The sequence below is a fragment of the Parus major genome, chromosome 3 (assembly GCF_001522545.3).
Source record: "Parus major isolate Abel chromosome 3, Parus_major1.1, whole genome shotgun sequence".
NCBI classification, from domain to species: Eukaryota; Metazoa; Chordata; class Aves; order Passeriformes; family Paridae; genus Parus; species Parus major.
The window spans coordinates 99780966-99801264 of record NC_031770.1 but is presented as its reverse complement, the minus strand read 5'-3'; the positions used below and the strand labels follow the sequence as shown (position 1 = coordinate 99801264).

General features: G+C 42.1%; 1 protein-coding gene across 1 annotated transcript; it reads right to left on the bottom strand.

The window, feature by feature from the left end:
- Positions 1-412: 412 nt before the first annotated feature.
- Positions 413-20292, bottom strand: TRIB2 (tribbles pseudokinase 2). The gene is made up of 3 exons (XM_015622549.3): positions 19869-20292; positions 15583-15875; positions 413-2777 (listed from the first exon to the last, which is right to left on the bottom strand). The coding sequence occupies exons 1-3, from the start codon at positions 20136-20138 to the stop codon at positions 2309-2311; spliced, it is 1032 nt and encodes a 343-aa protein (XP_015478035.1). The 5' UTR covers positions 20139-20292; the 3' UTR covers positions 413-2308.
- Between the last annotated feature and the right edge of the window lie 7 nt (positions 20293-20299).

The window sequence follows — 20299 nt, the reverse complement described above, 5'->3', positions numbered from 1 at the left end:
GGAGCTGAGGTGCAAATGCAAAATGCAGATTGCCCCAGGATTTTGGAAAGTGCAAATACCAGCTCGCTCCATTTTGGTATCTCTCTTCATCAGCCAAAGAGACTCCCACCACCAATGCTCTCACTACATTTCAAGACCCTTTTTGAAAAAGGTAAATGGGCTTGGTAAGATACAGGGACAAGCAAAAAGAAAAGAAAATAAAAGCCAATTTTATTCATAGCAAATGGTAAAATTGTTGATGAAAAGGCTTACAGTGTTAACTTGTAAATAAATATAAGTGCTAAGTTTTCTCAGCTCATGGAATAGGCAAGAGCTTGTCAGCAACACAAAAAATACCAGCTGAACGATGCTAACAGAGCAAACTCCTGCAGCACCTTTAGGCATTCAGTAAAAACACTGTTCACCACTGAAGTTTAGTTAAATATGCACAATTTTATTTATTGAAGAGATTAGGACAAAAACATTAAACCAAATACATGACAAAGCACCAGAGGCAGTAAAACCCCACCATGCACATCACCAATCTTTCCTCCTATAAGGTACTTATAAAATAAAAAAATGTCCTTCTTGACACAGCACCATCTTCAGAGTGTAAAAACATTACTCCTTTATATTCTTAGTTACCAAAATAGAACCAAGGCAGGTCAGCTGCAGCTAGCTTTGTCTCTTGATAAAGAACTGTGAAACATCCTCTTGAGAGTGGGACCATAACTTTCCTGCAAGGCAGGCAAATAGCATCCATACGTCAAATGCCAAGTAGCTGTACGCACATGCCACATACTATAATTAAGCACAAATTCAAGTAACATTTACATACTACAGAGTCCACATGTACCTACCCAAAAAACATGACCACTTCACAAAACGTATACAGGCAGTAATATCAGAACAACTGAGGTACTGGAAACACAAATATTTATGCCAAGAGATTTCAATATCATACAGCAATATAAAAGCAGTAATAAAAACATTTGCCAGTCTAAATCAAATAAAGCTATCTAGGAAAAAAAAAAATAAAGAAGCTAAATAAAAAGTTATTTAGGGACAGAAATACCTGAACAGAAAAGAAGTGTGTTAACTACAGCATGTAACATGTCATCCCAAGTCAACCCGTAATTGAAGTACTGGCTTAATACATCACTACTGTGACATTTTCTTCAATAAATAGAATAAGTCTTGACAATACAAAAGGTGCATATTACTGTGTATGTTTCAAGAGGAATATCTGTAATATAAATGTTCAGCTTATTAATACCCTCTTATTTCTTAGTCTGGACATAAGCAAAAATGAAAACCAAACAATTCTTTTCCCAAGTTTAAAGGAATTCAAAGAAAAAACCCACAATACTCTTCCTCAACAATAAAGAGCCCTCTATTTACACATGGGCTAGTCAGTAAAGAAGAGATTGGTACTCAGATGAAGACACTGTTAAGGGCTTTCTACCCTCTCTAGTCATATACGTGCAGCATGGCAGATATGGAAGCCAGTATCTCATATCTTTAAAAAAAAAAAAAATTATACAGTTTTCTTCTTTTCTTTTTTTCTTCCCTATTATAGCAGTAATTCATCTGGAAGTTCGAGTTATAATAGCTTCCTGCAACAAACCATTTGACACAAAACAGAACAGCCTGTTAAATGACAGTTACTTCCCCTTAAGGGAACAAAGCATTAAAATGTCATTTCCTGACAAGAATATTAAGTAGTTTATTTAGAAGAAATGACTTGAAAATAGCTATCAAGAGACATGAACTGAAATTTTGCTTGTTTTTAGCACCCACTTTTCATGTCCGTCTTTGTGCACCTAATTTTTTTCTTGTATTAATCCCATTAATTATTAGACATCTGATTAAAAAAGTTAGCCAATTGTATTTTCCCTGAATAATGGCTGAAGTTAAATATCTAACAGTGCGATGCCAAGATGTGAGCTGAGGCAAAAAAGTTTCTATTTGTTGTGAGTTACCACTGTTTTTAATGGAACAGAAACAGGAGTGATACAGCTGCACCAGAATTGGCATGTGCAGTCTCCTTGGCTCCAAAAAGGTGAGAAGCTACAATTGCTCCATGCTGCCTTTTCTCCTCCAAATCAATCTAACCTGATAGCAAGCTCTCCCCGCCCCCCCCCAATCTGTCCCCATGCTACATTTGTTATATTAGCTCCTTGTGGAGGTTCCTTCTCAATCCGAGGACCTCTGAGTGTCTTTTGCTACCAAGCTAGGCTGATGCAGGATGTGATTGAACGCGGTCAGGAAGGGCTCCTTCATGTGTCCATCTCCAGGTTGTGTACCTTCTGAACACCAGTCTTTGTGCTCAGTTAAAGAATGGGTCCAAGTCTTCTTCCATGTTGACATCAGGCACCAGCTGATCTGATACTTCCTTAGCACCATATCCTGAATTCAATACATTAAAATCTGTAGAAAACCATGGATGGTCCAGAATTTCCTGTGAAGTCAGCCTTTCTGATGGCTCTCGACGCAGTATGCTACGTATGAGGCATTTTGCCTTAGGGGATAGAGTTTCTGGAATGTTAAACTGCCCTCGACGGATCTTGCTGAAGAGAGAACTAGGCTCAATGTCATGGAAAGGATAGCGTCCAACTAGCATGGTATAAAGCATGACACCTAGACTCCATACGTCCGCTGCTTTGCCAGAGTAGCTGCCATTTGTGTTCAAGATCTCTGGACTCACATAGGCTGGGCATCCATGCTTATCAGAAAGAGAGTCATCATTTCCTCTTAAAATATAAGCATCTTCTAGGCTTTCCAATTTCACTCTAGTCCTGTGGGAGGGAAAAAAAAAAAAAGAACACTATCAAGGTAAGTAAAATCAAACACAAATTCTGGCTGCTGCAATTACATGGTCGTAATAGTCATACTCTACCAAAATCTGACAACTGCAGAAGTGCATCAGTTTAAAATCCTACTCACAGCAGCTATTACAGATAAATTGGTGCTGTCTCTTACATACTGGTTAGAGATATTAGAGACATATAGGGAATACTGCCACACATACAGCTACAAGATTTCAAATACAGTCATGTCCACTAAATTCATTAGTAAGTTTATCTCAAAAATAGAGAAGGAACTGCCATATCCATGCTTTTGGTTAATTTTACACAGACATGATTTCCAAAAAAGGACATAAACCTCAAGACATTTTCTAAGCTGGATGCACTCTAACCTACCCATGTGTAGGATTCATGCCCAAATACAAACCCAGTTCTAATGACACACGGGCATTTTGACACCTTCATGCTGGCAAAGCCACTCTGTACACCTGTAATTCCATGAGGCTTAACAGTAAAAAAATGGTCACTCTGATCCTGAATGACCCCTCCGACCAGCCAACATCTCCCTTTACCCCAGCAATTTTAAGAGAAATTATGAAAGAGCACTTTTAACAGATTTCAGTCTTCCCAAATAGACTTTTGGGTGAGGGAGATCAGGTGAGCTGAAGGCCAAGATTAACAGCAAGCTTATCTACCCAGCTGAGCTGGAGGAGCTCCTCACACTGGAATGAACAGAGAAGCTGGCAAAGAACTTGCAGAGATGACAGGGATGCCTTATCTAGATTGCAAACTCCTGCTGCCTGCAAAGCACTGTGAACTTGTCACTGTGCTGCAGTAATTATCTCTGCAAGAGAATTTTCTTTCCTTATGGATATCACATAGGAGCAGAAAAAATGATGCAGAGCTGCTTGTCATAGCACTAGATGAACATAACCTTTCTTTCCTTTCTCACTGCTAGGCTTTGTATCTATATTTAAAAATCTATCCCTGTTGGAGGCATCCAAAGGATTACCAAGTATCTTTTACTATTTCCCAGAAAAGGATGGTTTTGAGAATAGAGTCACTACAGTGCAACAGGGCTTGTCCAGTGCCTTGGGATGGCAGAGTGACCTAGCAGTAGTGCAGATTTTCCTTTCAACAATTTGGGATCATAACTTAACTTGGGTGTTACTGCCCTCATTCCTCAACCCCACAGGTCTGTTACGATCACTCTTAGCCCTGTGTCATGGCCCTGTTCCCATACCACAGACATTTACAGGCAGGGACTGATCTTCATCCCAGAAGGCAAAACTTGCGTCTCTTGACTAAAGCACGTAATTTAACAGGCATTAAAATAGACAAGGAGAGCCTTGTTTCTTAAATGTTTACTGAAGACAACATTGACTGAGCTTGAGCTGCGACATCTGGGCCAGCTCTGGCTTAGACTTAGTTCCAGGGCAGTTCAGCCCTATCTTTTTTGAACCAACAGAAGAGCCTTTTACTCCATGGAGTACTCCAGAGGCAACGGTGCCATAAACTTTCATGACACTTGGACCTTTTCAACAGCTAAATACGTTTACTAGCAGAGGTGAAAGCCCCTCTGGCAACATGCCCCAAATGAGGAAGTCATAAATACAGAATTCCGAATACCTGGCTCCCAAGCACAGAGTGTCAGGGCAGCTCCTTCTCTCCTGAAACAGGCCAGTGTTTGCTCCTCCAGTTCAGTTCAGCTAATGTGCTTTGCTCAAGACACCTGCTTCCTCATTAATTACCACTGCCATCCTAACAGTACTTCTGGCCATGGATGACCCCCTCATTAGCACTCAAATAATACTATACAGCAGCAATGCACCACACAGGAAGCGGGCTGCAAGGAAAAACTTAACTACAATTACCAAGACCACAGAAATTTCCCTCTGTACACAAAGCAGAGGGTCCACAACAGGAGAGTGACTTTAGGAGAGTCCTTTCTCAGCGCTCAGCTTTGAGACATTCCTGCACCTGCACAGCACAGGAAGAGAAGCAAGGAGAAACGCCCAGAGGAAAAAAACATGCCAAAGAGGGTAGAGAACAGAGAAGAGGAAATGAAAGGGAAGGCAGGGACATGAGTTGTGGTTCCATTTGCATTGCCCACCTCAGTTTTTCCATAGAAAAGCATGTGTAGCAATAAAACAGTGGGGCCAGATACTCAAACATGCATTAAGTCACTGAACTGCCAGACAGGAAAGCTTCGACTCACTCCTGCTAACTAACAGAAGCAGAACACACACACAGGGAGTGGGGCAGAGCAGGCTATTTATAAACAACTTCCAGGAGGGAATTCACCCCCACACGCACTCGCCTGCCATCCCAGTGTCAACAACACAGGGAAATGTTGTTTACTTTCCTATCCTATTTTACATTTCTGGGAGTTGCCAAAGACTTTAGAAAAACAGTTCAATAAGAAGCTTTTATATTACATAAAATTATTGGAATTCCCTAATCTCTCATTTCCTACAATGGACACAGTACAAAACCACAGAGAACAGACTGAAAGGTGCGTCAAAAATTCCTATTTTTTTCCAAGAGAAGAAAGAATTTCTTAATAATAAAACAGAACCATCACACAAAAGCCATATCCTCATCTTGCCTTCCTCGCAAGGTGCTGCAGCCTCCACACAAAACAGAGGGTTTTGTTTAAGCAAGCAAATGGAACAACAGCTGGCCTTTATCTGCCTGCTCCTCTCTAAGCTATGGGCAAATGAAAACACTCAACCCAGGTTTTTCATCCTGCTGAGCTGACAGGCTTTGAGGAAACAAAAGGTCCCAAATTAAACAAAAACACAACCTTCAGTCCTCTTCCTCCTGGTCAGCCCCCAAGCCCTCAGCCAGAGCCTCCCTCGTGTGCAAGGTGCAGGCGGTGAAATGGCTCCCCACACACAGGCAGCGCTCCCGCGGCACCGGCCACGCGTTTCCCGGGCGGGCTACAGGCCCTGCGTGCCCTCGGCACGCTCGGCCAGCTGCACGGCCTCAGCAGGGCTTTTCTCCCCTCCAGCTACACCCAGGCACCGCTCGCTCGGGTGTTCCCGGTTTCATCTCCAACTCCGGTGTCTCTGCAGTACACAACAACACAGGTTTTCCCTCCGCGCAGCCAGCAGAGCACAGGAGGACGGGAAGGGCTGTCTGATGTGACACAGCTGGCAGCAGAAGGAGCTACAGGGTGGTTCTGCCAGCCCCCCTCACCACCAGCCAGGACTGGGGCTGGGTGAGCCACTGCAGCCCATTTTCAGTGACATGATTTCACCCACCTCAGCCTCACCCAGTGGGTACTGCCCAGGTGTGCACAGCAACTCTCACTCCCCTTTTAACAGCCATTTCACGTCTTTTCAGGCAATCAAAAGGAGCAGCCTGGCTCAGAAGCTGCTATTTCCCAATGCACAGCACCCCATCTCTGTGAGAAACGGCTTCCAGCTCCGCTGGTCTTACCTTAGTCTGCATTTCAAGCATTAGCTAAAAGAGCTCCCCTTTCTGCAATACAGTGAGGATTTTGGGTGTGGTTTTTGAGGTTTTTTTGGGAGAGGAACAGCAGGCAGGGAGTATGGAAGGGAATGGGAAAAAGGGGATTCAAAGTCTAAATACAGAGAAATGCAGAGACATGCTGAATGAGAAGCAATCTCTCCCCCACATGCCTCTCTCAGAAAGCAAGGAGATCAAATACCCAGGAAAAGGAATAAAAGCCAAAAACAACAAACAGACCCTGAAAACTACAAGTTGATTTTGAGAATACAGAACGTCCACAGAAAAGTGTGGGGAGTGCATCCAACTGCAGATTAACTGGACAACTCAAAATTTGACATTTGTTAAGGCAAAGGACAGAAAAAGTCAAACATGAAGGTGTGAAATCACAATCAACTTTCAAGCGCCTCCCATCACAGAGAAGAAGGACAAACAAAACCAGCTCTCTAAAAACCTCTCAGACTTTAAATAATTAAATCACTTGAGTCAACTAAAGATCCTCACAAAAGAAAAAAGTTTTCCAAAATCACCAGCATTTGAGCTTGACGAAGAGTTGCAACAAAATTAATCCCCAAAGTTCAAAGGTAAGCTAGTGCCACAGCTGGACCAGAATCACTTTGTACACACACTGAAGGGCAACAAAGACTTTTGCCAACCCTTATGTAATTACAATACATAATTTCAAGTTTTAATGCAGACCCCAAATAAGCACTTGGAAAAAGACCATTATGCATCTATCAGATCATTGATAAAACACTGCATTAGTTTAATGCATTAAAAAAAAATACAGCCCTGAATCATGGCTATTTAAAAAGGGGAAGCTATTCTGCCTATGAATGCTTTCCCATTACTGGTGAATGAAACCACAGAAGTGCAATCAGAGGGCAGCAGCAGCACTCGGACGGGAAATGCGTCTTTGTCCCCATAGAAACCGTCAGGGAAACCCATGAAAAACAATACCACTCAGTTTCTTATCAATATGCCATTCATTACTTGACTGCATTCAGACTTTGCTCTTCAGTAATCTAACAAAACATAATCAATTAAACATCTTCCAGAAGATTCTCCAACGCAAACTTCGGAGTTAGCACTCACCTCTGCCTTTGTTGCTCATTCCATACTTTTTTCCAACAGATTCACATTATTCTTCCCTGCAGAGCTTTGGGACTACCAGCAAATTGCTATCCTGCCTTTTGACCCTGAAACCAGGCTGTAAGAATCCAACATTCACACTTGCTTTCCAGAAGCAAACAATTTCCATACAAAATCAGTGGAATTATACAGAGGGCTCTAAACTCATAAGGCAGGATAAAAAAAAAAAAATAGAAATCTTTAATATTTAAAGTAGAGATAACAACTGATAATAGTCTGAGTGTTTCAGAAGAAAATATCCACTGCAGTGGATAAGCAGTCAGTAGTAAAGGAGCCTGCACCTGAATCAATGAAAGCATCTGCCTCTAGTCTGTACCCAGAGCCATCTGCATGAGAAATAATACCTGAAGAGCAGCTGAGCTAACATTCCCATTTTGGGAACACTAACTGCAGACCAGACCCACAATTTTTGCACAGCAACACTCCCCGAATGATAGTCAAATCACCTGCTTTGGGAAGAGACATCTTTTGGGATGACATACTTTGGGAAGTAGCCATCCTGCTACGGACACTCCACATAGACCATCCAATTGTTACTTAGGCTGGGTAAAATTAGAAGATCCAGGTTTACAGATTGTATGCAGCAGACTCTGGAGATCAGGAAACAAATATCTTTGCCATCTGAATTGCCATTTTTTTTATACAATTGCAGGTAAACATAACATGGCAATTTCTAGAAGTTCTTCACAATATTCCTTCAACAGTAAGAACTAAAAGCACTCAAGCAATGTTACCTCATCTTTCAATATTACTCTGACTGAGGCCAGGAAAGCCCTTCCCTAGGTAGAGGCACTCAAGCCATTGACTGCCCAGTGGACCAGGGATTGCTCCTAGGTGGCCAGTAATTCACAGGTCATTTAATCGAGGTCAGTTGCTCACCCCCATCATAAAGATGAGAAGAGCAAGCACACAATTAAGAATCACAAGGAGGCGAAATAAATAAATAAATAAATAAATGGGAAGCTCCATACTGTAAGCAGTTATCTTTTGCTAATCAATTTTTTTTTTTTTTTACTAAGGGAATCTCTCCTAAATAATGCAGAAGTAGGCTGCCATCAGGGAGCCAGTGAGACAGGGAAGGCGGTAGCAAAACCCTGGGCAGATGATTTGTAGCTTTGGTGCAAAGACTCGTTCTGAACTCACAACTACCCAATCTCCTTGGGGGCAGAGAGGCTCACAGGAGCAGGGGGAAATGTTATGGCATCAATTTAACTCCTGCTCCTTTCACCAATAGATCCCTTTCCAGTCTGTAACAGCACAGAGCACGGGTGTTCACCACACAACATCCTACACAACTTCAGGGAAGAAAAAAAACAAACCCTGCACAAAGGCTGTTAGACAGTCTCTTGCATAATGAAACAGGCTCAAGGATATGTTTATAAAGACAACTGGGACTTGCAGGCAGCACAGGTTTACAGGATGAACCTTGTTCCTAAGGGAAAATTCCTTCACTGGCACTTCCGCACAATAAGGAAGCCTCTAAATACTGCATCTCCCCCACCCTTCCTCTGCAGGGATGCTAACAGCACAGTCAGCCCTGCCTGCACCCTCCCTGACGTGCAGTACCAGCTTTCAACTTGTTTTAAGCTGCTCTGGGTTTCTTTCCTACAGAATTCCACTTAAAAATGCTCTGACTCACCCCCAGGAAGGGCTGGTGCCCCAAAGACCTCAGCTTTAAAAGCTCCAATAGGATTGCTGGGAACAGCCTGTCCTATATGCCATATACTTTGTTTCTTCCATGCCCTTATTGCGTAAGGAAAAACACGTTCCCCAGAAGGTTGGTAGAGTTGGTAGGCAGCGATGCATGTGTTGGGGTGCTGTGAGATCTAATGCAGACCCTTCCACAGAGGAGTTTGGTGGAAGCTCAGACCTTCCACAGACGTACAACACCCCGGGTAATCCATTTTTTTATAAGAATCTGGTTCAGGACAGCTACTTCACCACCTCACTTTTATCTTGTTATCTCACATTGAAGATCAGAGTTTTAAAAGGCTGTGCTGACAACAATATACTGTGTTCCCAATCTTTTCTAGGTCTTTTGATACAATGTATTATGAAGCTCTACAGGGAAAGAAGACCACAATTTTATTTTTTTAACATAATTGCAAGTTGTGAAAACAGCCCCGCACTTTATGAGCCTAGGATGGGTGCTCAGCACTAAGGCAGAGCCATGCTATTATTTCACAACCTTACTGAAAACCTTTTGCTTAAATGTCTGCAATCCTGTCTCCAAGCAATACACATTTACCAAAAAAGCAGGTGCTCAAGTCTAAATATGCCCCAGGTTGGCTCCTGTTTACAATCTCCACCTCTCCCCTCCCTCCCAAGCATGAAGTAATCTCCCAGTGTGATAATAGAAGAGAAGGCAGCAGAAGAATTTCACTCTGACAATCTACTGCAGCTGTGGCTAGTTGGGCTCCTGCCTCCCTTTCTCACCCCCAGCGCTGACATCCACAGGTATCCTCAGTCTCCACTCGTAATTCAACGTGACCATTTTGAAGCAAGTCTATGGATGGAGATTTTCAAGACTTCAAAAGGACCAGCTGTTGAACTGAATTTGAGATGTCCTAAGACACATCCCAAGGACTACAAAGCACCTTTCATCAGAGAGATCATTCCCACGATGGGCATCTCAGGAGAGGCACCACCCATGACTGGCATGACAGCCAACACATACCACTGCATCCTGCCTGAATGGGGAGAGCGAAGACGACAAGGCCCTACTATGAACCACCGACAGTCCAGGGGTAAAACCTCCTGCAAACTCCAGCACTGGGTACAACAGCAAAGGTTCTTGACACTCATGCTCTCACTGAAAGGCCCTGAGCTGACCCAAGGTCCATTTGAGTTCCCATTATCATCCCAGGGCCAGACAGCAGCCACATCTTCCCTGGCTTTTGAATTAATTTATAACCTTTGGCACAACAATTAACCTGTATGACTATCTACGCCCTCAGGGGGAGATTTGTGCACTTCACAGGGCGGGTGTGATGTTCACCACCTGCAGACAGCCTCTCTCTTCTCTCCTGCTGAGAAGGGCACCTAGCAGGAAACAAATTCAGTGTTGCTCCCAGGAACAGGGTGAGATACACAGATTTAGTAACCAAACCACATAAAGGCAAAGGGGGCACGAACCCTTCAGTGAAAAACAGTTGTGCAACCGCTTAATCTTCTACCCTAAGCCTCACAGCAGATTTGCTGTCCATTGAGAAATTCTCCTTCCTCCCATATGCTAAGAATAATGATTTCTGGTTTAAAATCTGACATGTGATTCTCCACTAATGAAGAACTTGTACTCTTTGGCCCTTTTGTTTGCTTTTCTTCCACTTCAGGACTCTCCTTCGAGAACTTAGGGAAAGCATTAACTTATATGTTCTCTATGGAATTCTAAGGGAAATAGCAAATTCTAACACATTGATGAAGCAGCAGCTGACCACACTGTAATCTGACAAATGCAGGGGAGAAAAGCTTACTACTAACGATAGGAAAATGACAGGCCTGCGTGCAAAAAGGTTGGTATATGCATTTGTATTTTTTGTAGGATCAGGTTTGTATCATGAGAATTGCAAACAGCAAAACTAGGTCACGTTAAAGCATCATCCACACAAAGCTGAGAAATTAAAGAGAGAAAAATATTCTGAGAGCACCAAGTAAATATGTTATGCTAACACAAGCTTTCTAAATTAGTGTATTGTACTGGCTGCATTCCCCTGGCATAGAGCAAAAAAGTGTCAAATCCTGTTTATTTTTATTGAATCACACCTGCCTCATATTTACTCAAAGAATAGAGGAAAATTACAATATCTAAATACCAAAATTATTTTAATTTTCCCTTCAACAAGTATGATGAATGTACAAGGTCTTTAAGCTTTGAATATTACGACAGCTAATATTTTAATATAATTAAAGGCTTAAAAACACACTAAAGAAATTAATAATTCCTTGACAGCAGAAATGTTCTTGTATTAAGCAAACCATTGAAACAACCAACACAGAAATGCTTCATTTAATTCTGAGATCTTTCAGATGGCTCTTTCTCAAAGCATCTGCTATGTATCAGACTGATGAACTGCTTTATTAGCTATATACTGTGTATAGCACTATTTTTAGCGCAACCCAAAAACCCTGCCTGTTCTGCAACATCATAATGGGACACCAGCTAGGAGAAGGACATGGTTCTTCTGCCCAAGGGCCTACAATGAGGCCCTACTACCTACAGGCTGTACATGGAAAACAGTAAATACCATGCCATGAACACAGATAAAACACCCAATAGCAAGAGCCTCACAACATCAACACCAACCTGGCTTAATACCCAGGATAAAAAAAACATTTAACAACATGGATGGAAGCAGAAAACATACAAGAATATGTTTTACTGTAGATCATCCACTGTTTTGGATTCAAGTTTCATCCTGAAGTTTAAGGACACAATTTTTGAAGTGTTCAAGTATCTTAGAGGTATTTTAGAAGGTCTGTTGAGACTCAGCATGGCAAGTCAGCATTGTTTTCCATATTTTCAGTGTTCTGGGAGCCACTGCACTTATTTAATAGATGTGCTGCTGCTTGCTAACTCAGTCTTACGAAACATTTCCAGCCATGCTGTAATGTCTTAGAACTTCTGCTTCATCGAAATTAGCTGCAGGTTTATGGAGTTTAACTCTGAAATTTCAGTACTACAAGACTGGCTATTTCACCCATAGTTTACAAAGGGATCCACAGACACGCTCCCCACAAAAGCCACAACTGCCCTACTTTTTATACAAAACAAAAACCCCATGTAGCAACAGCACACGTCACTTTCATGGAATGCAATTTACCCTATCTTCAAACTTCCTAAAGTTCAGAATTTAAAGAAACTATGGATTACCTTGAAACACAGATAAATTGTTTCTGTTTGTTTCCACAGTGGAATTCTGAGTTTCATTTCAAGTGCTGAAGTAATTACAGGCGATAGTGTAAGACATGGTCAGAGTGTCACAGATTTAGCACATTAAGACAACACCTCTAGTACGATTAGGACCCCTACAAAATGCTCAGTGCTACCAGTCTACAACAATACTTTATTCCACCTTCTTACCTCCCAGTTCATTAGAAACATCTCAAGGCACTGTGACTTGCAACATGCTAATAATACACATTTTTAGGGGGGACATCGAGTTGAAGCAAAGAGCACTCGTGGTGCTGCTAGATGAGGAGCCCAAATCTTTGCAAACTTCAGCTGTAATTTAGATAATGGGAACGGGGTAGAAAAGTCTTTCAACACTGTATGCACTCACTTGCAAAACTTCAGGAGATCTGTTTTTCTATTGAACTACAAGGATCTCATTAGGATCAATGAAAAACAATGTACTAAGAAATGCTTTAAAATTGATTTTCTTTTTTTAAACAAATGGAACTACTTCCATATAACCTTCACATTCTCTCTGGCTCCTCCAGTCTGGCAGCTCTCAGCTAACAGCAGACAAGAATCTTACTAAGAAAAAAAAAAATAAAATAAGAAAAAAGCACTGAGTTTTCCGTTCATGTGCTGCCTGCATGCTGTATTTCCCATCTTTTCTTCTACCAAAATAAAAGCCATGAGAGTCTTCAAGAAGAGGAAGTTCCAAAGCAGTAGGTACTTAAAATGAACTGCAGAAAAACAGCCTTGAAGAAATAGGCAAAGAACTACTACGAAAGAGCTCCACTGAAGAGCAGGTGACACACAGCAGCAGAATTCACACACGTTTCTCAAAACATCATTTTTATCTCTTCTCTCCCTCTTTGGTTCATTATGAGCACCAAAGAGCAAGGGATGGTGCAGCACCCATCTGCCAGGCAGTGCTGCTGACGGCAGCTCCTCAAGGACTGCTCAGCACACACGATCCTCAGCAGCAGCCTCAGACACACGGGAGCTCCGAGGGGTGCAGACAGCACACCGACACCTCTGTGAACTCAGGAGGACCAGGAAGATCTTTCATTTCTAAATATAGCAGCAGATTGAAAGTGATGACTGATTACAGTATGATGAGCAGAGGATGTGAAAAAAGGCAGTCACTGCTGTTTGGTTCTATTTCTATCTCACATTATTTCATCTCTGTTTATTTAGCAGAGGGAGGATTACAATACCTTCCTACTTACAAACCAACATTACATCCAGAAGAAAACCGCATTATGATTATCTTAAAAATAACCAGCAAGTCCTATTTGACCTTTAAAGTGAATTATTGTAGAACTAGAAGACAATGCTCAAAACCGAGTACCAGTGTCATTTCACAGACAACAGCTAAGTTAAAAACATTCATAAAAGCCAACACTGCTATTACAGTACACACCACTTTTCTTGGGTGGCTGAAGCATTTGGCCCTGTGCCTCCTATGTTGCATTCAGTTCCTAGTAAGCAGCAGGGTAGGAGTTCAGCAGCATTCAGCACAGGCCTACATCTGCTCCCACTGCACTGCTCTGAGCTCATCTGCCTTCCCTTGGAGGAGCTCTTCCAAGTTCTGCTCTTCATGCAAAACCACACATGTTTACATATATCCCCAGAAAAAAAAATCCACTTTAACATTAGGACATTATCAGCTACAACAGAGAACAATCACTCTCTCAACTATTTTGCACAAGTTTCCTTCTTATCTGCATCAGAGGTTCTACAATGGTGCTTAATTATTAAACTGGGAGTAAAAGTTGTGGAAGTACAGTTTATATCTACCTGCTCTGAAATTCTCTGTGAATGGACATTAATCTCATTTAATTTTAGGCTTTTTTATTTGAAAAATATGAGGATGCAATCGGACCTTGGGGCTACAATAAAAAATGCTTTGCAGATAATCATCTGAACTGAATTAATAAGTGAAAATATTATTTTTCAGTCTGTAAACAGATTAAAAGGAAAAGCCTATTTTGCAAAACTCAGCTTGCAATAAAATTTAAGTAGAGAATATTTAAACGTGCTAGATGGTCATCTTTATGACGTCATTTTTATTTTAAGACCAGGAACTTTTCTTTCCTGAATGAATTGTGTATTAGTTTTTTCTTATTTTTAGATCACCAACTTCCTGAGCCTGTGGAGAACTTAGAGAATTTGGCTGTTGCATGTAATTCCCCTGAACAAAATTGATATGCACTGGTTATTTTTAACAGAACTCTCCAGAACATCCATTTTACTCTGCAGCAGTTTGAAGAAGTTTCAGACGATTTTTAGCAGTTAATTAAAAGGGGAAAACATCTCTCCATCCTCTACTAAGACAGAAGAAGCACAAAGGCAGACTCTGCTCCCATTTAGATTTTTGGGGGTTTTTCAATGGTCATCTTCCAATTTAATCACTCTGTGAAAGCCTGGAATTATTCTCACAGTATTTATTGCTCTGATACCTTATGTGGAAGTTGCAAATAAATTCATCATTCAAGACAAAGGAGACTGATAAACACAATGAAAGAGATAGGAAATGTCCACTGTTACAAAGTACAGCTATTGCTCCATATCAGAAATAGCACTTCAACAATATATCCTGAGCATCCAGTGCTATTGCTTTCCCTGTCTTCCCATACTCTTTTCCCAAATCATTTATATAGGAGGGTGTATAGGGAAGAGATACTATTAAAAAAAAATAAAACAGTAGTTCCCCAAGTATTACAGCAGCTGATACTACAAACAACACCCCCAGTGCAAGGCAGTTTTAGTCTTAGCAGGATTAGTGACCACATAATACTCTTACAAGCAGCCTCCAGACCCTTCCAGCATGGAAAACAAGATGTCCTCAGAACAGTTCTACATAAAACACTTGACTGTTTTTCCTCTTTACACCTCCTCTCTGGAATGAGCCATTTCAGTCCCCATTCCTCTTTAACATACTCTTTTAGCACCAGCAGCCTTTATGAGGGTGCAGCCCTTACACCAGACACCCTTGCAGAGCTTTCCTGCAGGAGATGTCTCCCCATTAGGAATGAGGAAATTTGTCTAGGTAGAGGTGCAGAGGCCAAGCACTGATGCAAACAGTTCTCTATACTTACTTTACTCCAAAACCTAAGCCAGAAGGTAAAACGGCACATCCATCCCACTATCAGGTTGCAGAGGAAAATAAAGTGTACTACAAACAAATGGTACAGTGACAAGAAAGGGTACAATGTCCTGCAACTCCAAGTATCTGACCTCAGGCACCCCCTGCCATAAAGTGAGGGAGATTCTTACCTTTCTTCATCCTTGAAAATAAACTTTCGCAGCTTGAGATCTCGCAGTACCAGTCCACCATCGTGGCAGTGTGCAACAGCAGAAGCTATTTGATAGAAGAGTTTGGCTGCCTCCTCTTCTTTAAGCTTCTTGCAGGTACGAACAAATGAATGCATGTCCCCATAGCTCCTTTCAAAGAACACATACGCTTTTGTCTCCCCAAGAATTATTTCAGTAATTTGGTTGATATTTTTATGTGCAGGCAGACAAAAACATGGTGCTAATAACTCCTGGTAGCAGCCAATATCAAACACCTGCAGGAACAATGACAGTAAAGCCAGGTTAGTGACAAGAAGGACAGTGAAGTCATGGTAGATCTGATTCTGCTAACAAAACCGTCTCTAAGTACAATTTATGTCGCTGCTGAAAGCTGCACCAGTGTAAACAGGACGTCACAAACTCACGGCACTGAGGACAAGACAAAGCAGACTGTACAACCCCACACACAGAAGACACGTAACCTTGACAGGAAAGGCTAGTCCTCAAAACTGGTAGCAAGCATAGTTACATTAGCTAACACCTATTCAAATCTAGAATGCAATCTAAATTAAGCTGTGAGGACCAGTGATGTATAAGGACAGTACTCAGAAGGAAGTGTGTTTCTTTCCTATTTTCCATCTAAATAAACTCATAAAAAATACAGCCAGTAGCTCTGTACTGAGAGAAGCTGTCACATTAAATCCACCCTGATACACATGCCTGCCTCTTTTGATTTTATTAACCCATTAAAGCCTTAAGGATTTTCAGGCTTAAAGTATCATCTATTGCTATTCCTATTTACTTCCTGCCTTTCTTTCATCTCTGAAAAACAGCAAAGTCACTTTCACTTTCCAAGTCTCAGTTCCACAATGGCTGTTTATAAGATCAGAAGGACAACCCGGGAAATAGCTCTGCCTGTTGGAGCACAGACAAACACCCTTCAAAAGGCAAAGACAAAACCACCCTGAACACTCTGCATTTCAATCAAGTGCTCCATTAAAAGCAAAGTGTCCCTTTACTACTAAGTATGTTATCACTGATCTTATGAATGAGCTGTAAGAACTAAAAAAGCTGCTGGGAAACCCAAATATAAAAAGTTACTATAATCTAGTGATGACGAATGAATCAGTATTTGAGTCAATTGAGAAAAGACCACATTACAAGAAAATGAAAGACTTCATTCAGAACAACAGAAGTCAGTGTGTTAAAAGAGACTATGAGCAATGTATTGATAGGAGTGATTCTTATTTTTAATTATACCTGCTTCAGAGGACTGCAAAGCAAGCATCAGCATTTCCACCAGCATAAAAATTCGATTAATATGTAACTTACTTGTGAGTGTTTTGTTACTTTGGTAAAAAGAATTTAAGGTAGTCATGTGTCCTTTGAACTAAATATAAAAATGAAGAACTGGTCTAATTCTCTAACCACTGTTTCCAACTGCAATTGGTCTTTTCCTTTCTGTATTCTAGCATTTATGTTCCGAGAGCGGGTATTTGTTCCCTCTCTGAGAAGCAAGTATCTCCCTGCTTTCTCTCAAGCTTTAAAAACCTTTAAAAATTGAGTGAGGAAGATACAGTTCAATCAATATTTACCTGAGGCTTCAAAACCTGCATCATTTAATGCTTCACAGCACAATCTTAACTGCTTCCATAGAAGAGGACCAAAATCCCAAGAAACTGGGACACCCCCTCTTCATGGACCTCCTTTTCCCCTCACCCCATACCTGCGCTGCCTTACCCCGACACAGGGAAAAACAACCTTAAAGGCAGACTGCCAAACAGACCCAGCACATTTTACGGGGGGAGGATTAGCACCGAGGCATTCTGGTGACATGGTGCACCAGGGAAGCAGAACCAGGGCAGGGAGGGGGTGTTGCTAAAATCCCTGGTGTGCAATTCATTCCAGAAGAGAATTCATTGACATTTGGATCTCAAAACTTGTAACTACTACATTGTAACTGAACGGCTATTCTACAAAGCAGCTGCTATAAAATAAAATTTAAGCAGGAATATTCATGTAGCTCAAACCCTCATGTGAAAAAACATCCTTCCAGAATTCTCTCCTAAACCAGATTATCATAATGTAAATAAGTTACATTTTGTGGTTCTCAGACTATGTTAAATAAGTAGTTTTGGATATGTACCAGTACTGTGTTTGAAAGGGGGTAGATAGGAAGTGCTATCATACTGCTACACTGTCAAATACCTTCTATAAAGGGCTTCTTTGTATTCAAGCTTTTAAAGATCCCTGGCCTCAATTCAGCAAATGTCCAATAAGCTGCAGTTTGATTTAGGTCTCGCTGGGAATTGGAAGTGAGAAGTTACCATTGTTTGGATGCCACAGAGCCTTGAAGCAAATAACGGCATCTGTACAGTCAGTGGGTGCAGCCAAATGAATCTTGAGAATCATCAGTATGTGTCTGTTATCCAACCCAACATTTCTGCAAGCAATCTCTAAGAGCATCTTCAGTAAGGCACCAGAGCACCTCTCTTTGCCGGAAGGCTACTTGACAAATAGTTGTCATGATACTGCAGGCATTTTAAAGCACACATTAAATTAAGCCGAGTTCAGGACTGGCAACTGCATACTCACAAACTAGCAATCCAGGCGAAGATTGTATTTTTGGAGCACAGCTAGTAGTGCCTCGCACGTATGGAAAAACTGATACTATTCAAATGTCAGGATCAGCTCAAAAACATACAGCTTAAATGGAAGGGGAAAAAAAAAAACCAGCCCAGTCTTTGTGAGCTGCAGTTATACTGTTCATAGTGTTATCAAAACAGTGCCTTAATCCTGCAAACCAAACAGGAAACAAAGAAGCGCATAGCCCCCGCTTTACCACTTGCTATGCAAGTTCACCTAGAATTTCATGCAGAGCAGCAGCTTTGTGAGATCTGTTTATTTCATTAAAAGATGCCAATGTCCTAGAGTGCAGCACTGTACTACTGCATCGAGCTGGGCTTGCATTCTCAAAATTCTCATGTTCTGTTTCAGTTTAGTGACAAAGCATCCAGTTCAGCATGCAATTTTAGTTCTTTGCAAAGCCATAGGCCTTTTTTCCCCTAAATAATCACATTAAGTCCTAGGCTGCCATAACATCAGGTTTTATATCTCAGTCAGTAAGTATATTTAAACTGCCCTCTGAACCCCAATCTTCACAAATAGCAAGGAGGAGCAATTATTTTCAATTCTCTGCTACAGCCTAGCCCCTAACTTTTTATGAATCAAGTATGAGAAACTATGGAACAGTCAGCAACACTATTAATAATCCCTGGAATACTAGTAAGCTCTAATACATCTACTTTTCCATCTAGAAGTTTGCCAAATGGCATTAATTCTGTGTTTTGGGAATAACACAAACACTGCAGCATGTGCTGCAAGGTTGCAATTTGTTACGTAGTTATAGAAACTACTTCTGGGTACTGTTTCAGTTTGCTGGACATAAGTCTGTCTCACTACAGACAATAAGAATCACTGTTTGGGAACAAAGGATAATATTCCCTCAGCTCAAAAAGACAAAAACACCCCTCCACAGATGTTCACACGTGGGTTTCTTTTTCCCCACAGCTCACCTTATAATAGTAGGAACAAACTGGGAGGAGGCAGAGAAAAGCCGGCAGGCTACAAAGAGTGGGATAGCTATTTTGTCTGCACTTCTAAAAACCGTAGGTGTGCAGGTTTTATTCTTGCTCAGTTGGGCAATGGGGGAGGATGCTGTTTGCAAACAACCTCCACCGTGAGGGAGCTCAGGCTGATTAATTAGATGTGGCTCCTCTTTTTTTTAAATCACTTTTAAGACAAAGCTGATGGCAATGTGCCCCCACCCCCTCCTCTCCATCCTCTTCCGTACCCCAACGCACAGATAGAATTGGGGGCAGCAACAACCGAGTAAGTCAGCAGGTCCCAACACCTTAAAATTAGCTGGGGATTCCCTACTCCATTTTGAAAAGTGAAGTGCGGGGAAGATGAGGCTTTCTCCTGGTCTGAACTCACGTTAAAACCTACTTCAAGAACGGCTCTTTCCAGAACAATATCCCCCTGCCAATAGAAGGCAGACCTGGCTACGGGCCACCGCTATAACGTGGCCATTGTCTGGAGAGAGGGAAAAGTTACGGGATTCGCCTATAATCCTGTCTCCCTGCCTTTTGTTTCTCCACTGTTCAATAAATGAGGTACGCGGCCGTGCTCGCCCTCCTGCAAGACACGGGAAACCCAGGCGCGACAGGGGAGAACCCGAGGAGGAGGAGAACAAGGAGAAGCATTACCTTGCAAACCAGCTCCTCGCCGCTGTGCAGATGTACGGCTCGGAAAACGTGGTCTCCCTCGAGAGGCTCCAACAATAAGTATTTCCCGATGCAAGAAACGCAATGCGACAAGTTCGGGGTCTCCGGCGGGCTCGGCGAGCCTAGATTCGGGCTAAAACTCTGGCTTGGCTCGATGGACCGTATGGACGAGAGCTCTTCAAAATCCTGGGTTTTATTCCGCGGTCTCCCATATCGTGCTATCGTGATAGGGGTTGACCTTTGTATGTTCATGAGTATGGAGAAGACCAGCCGAGACGCTGCACCGGAGCCCTGGCGTGGAGCGCGGTCCCTCGCCCGTCCAGCTGCGGCTGCCTTTGTGTGGCGGGGGGGGCGGGAGCGGGAGCGCGGCGGCGGCGGGCGACCAGCCTCAGCGCCGCGTCCTGGGCACAGGG

What these genes read in the sequence shown, in the direction of transcription:
- TRIB2 (XM_015622549.3), bottom strand. Translation starts at nt 20,138, where the DNA reads ATGAACATACAAAGGTCAACCCCTATCACGATAGCACGATATGGGAGA. An exon ending in GCGAGGAGCTGGTTTGCAAG is followed by an intron (nt 15,876 to 19,868) that starts GTAATGCTTCTC and finishes TTGTTCCTGCAG; the next exon opens with GTGTTTGATATTGGCTGCTA. An exon ending in ATTTTCAAGGATGAAGAAAG is followed by an intron (nt 2,778 to 15,582) that starts GTAAGAATCTCC and finishes TCCCTCCCACAG; the next exon opens with GACTAGAGTGAAATTGGAAA.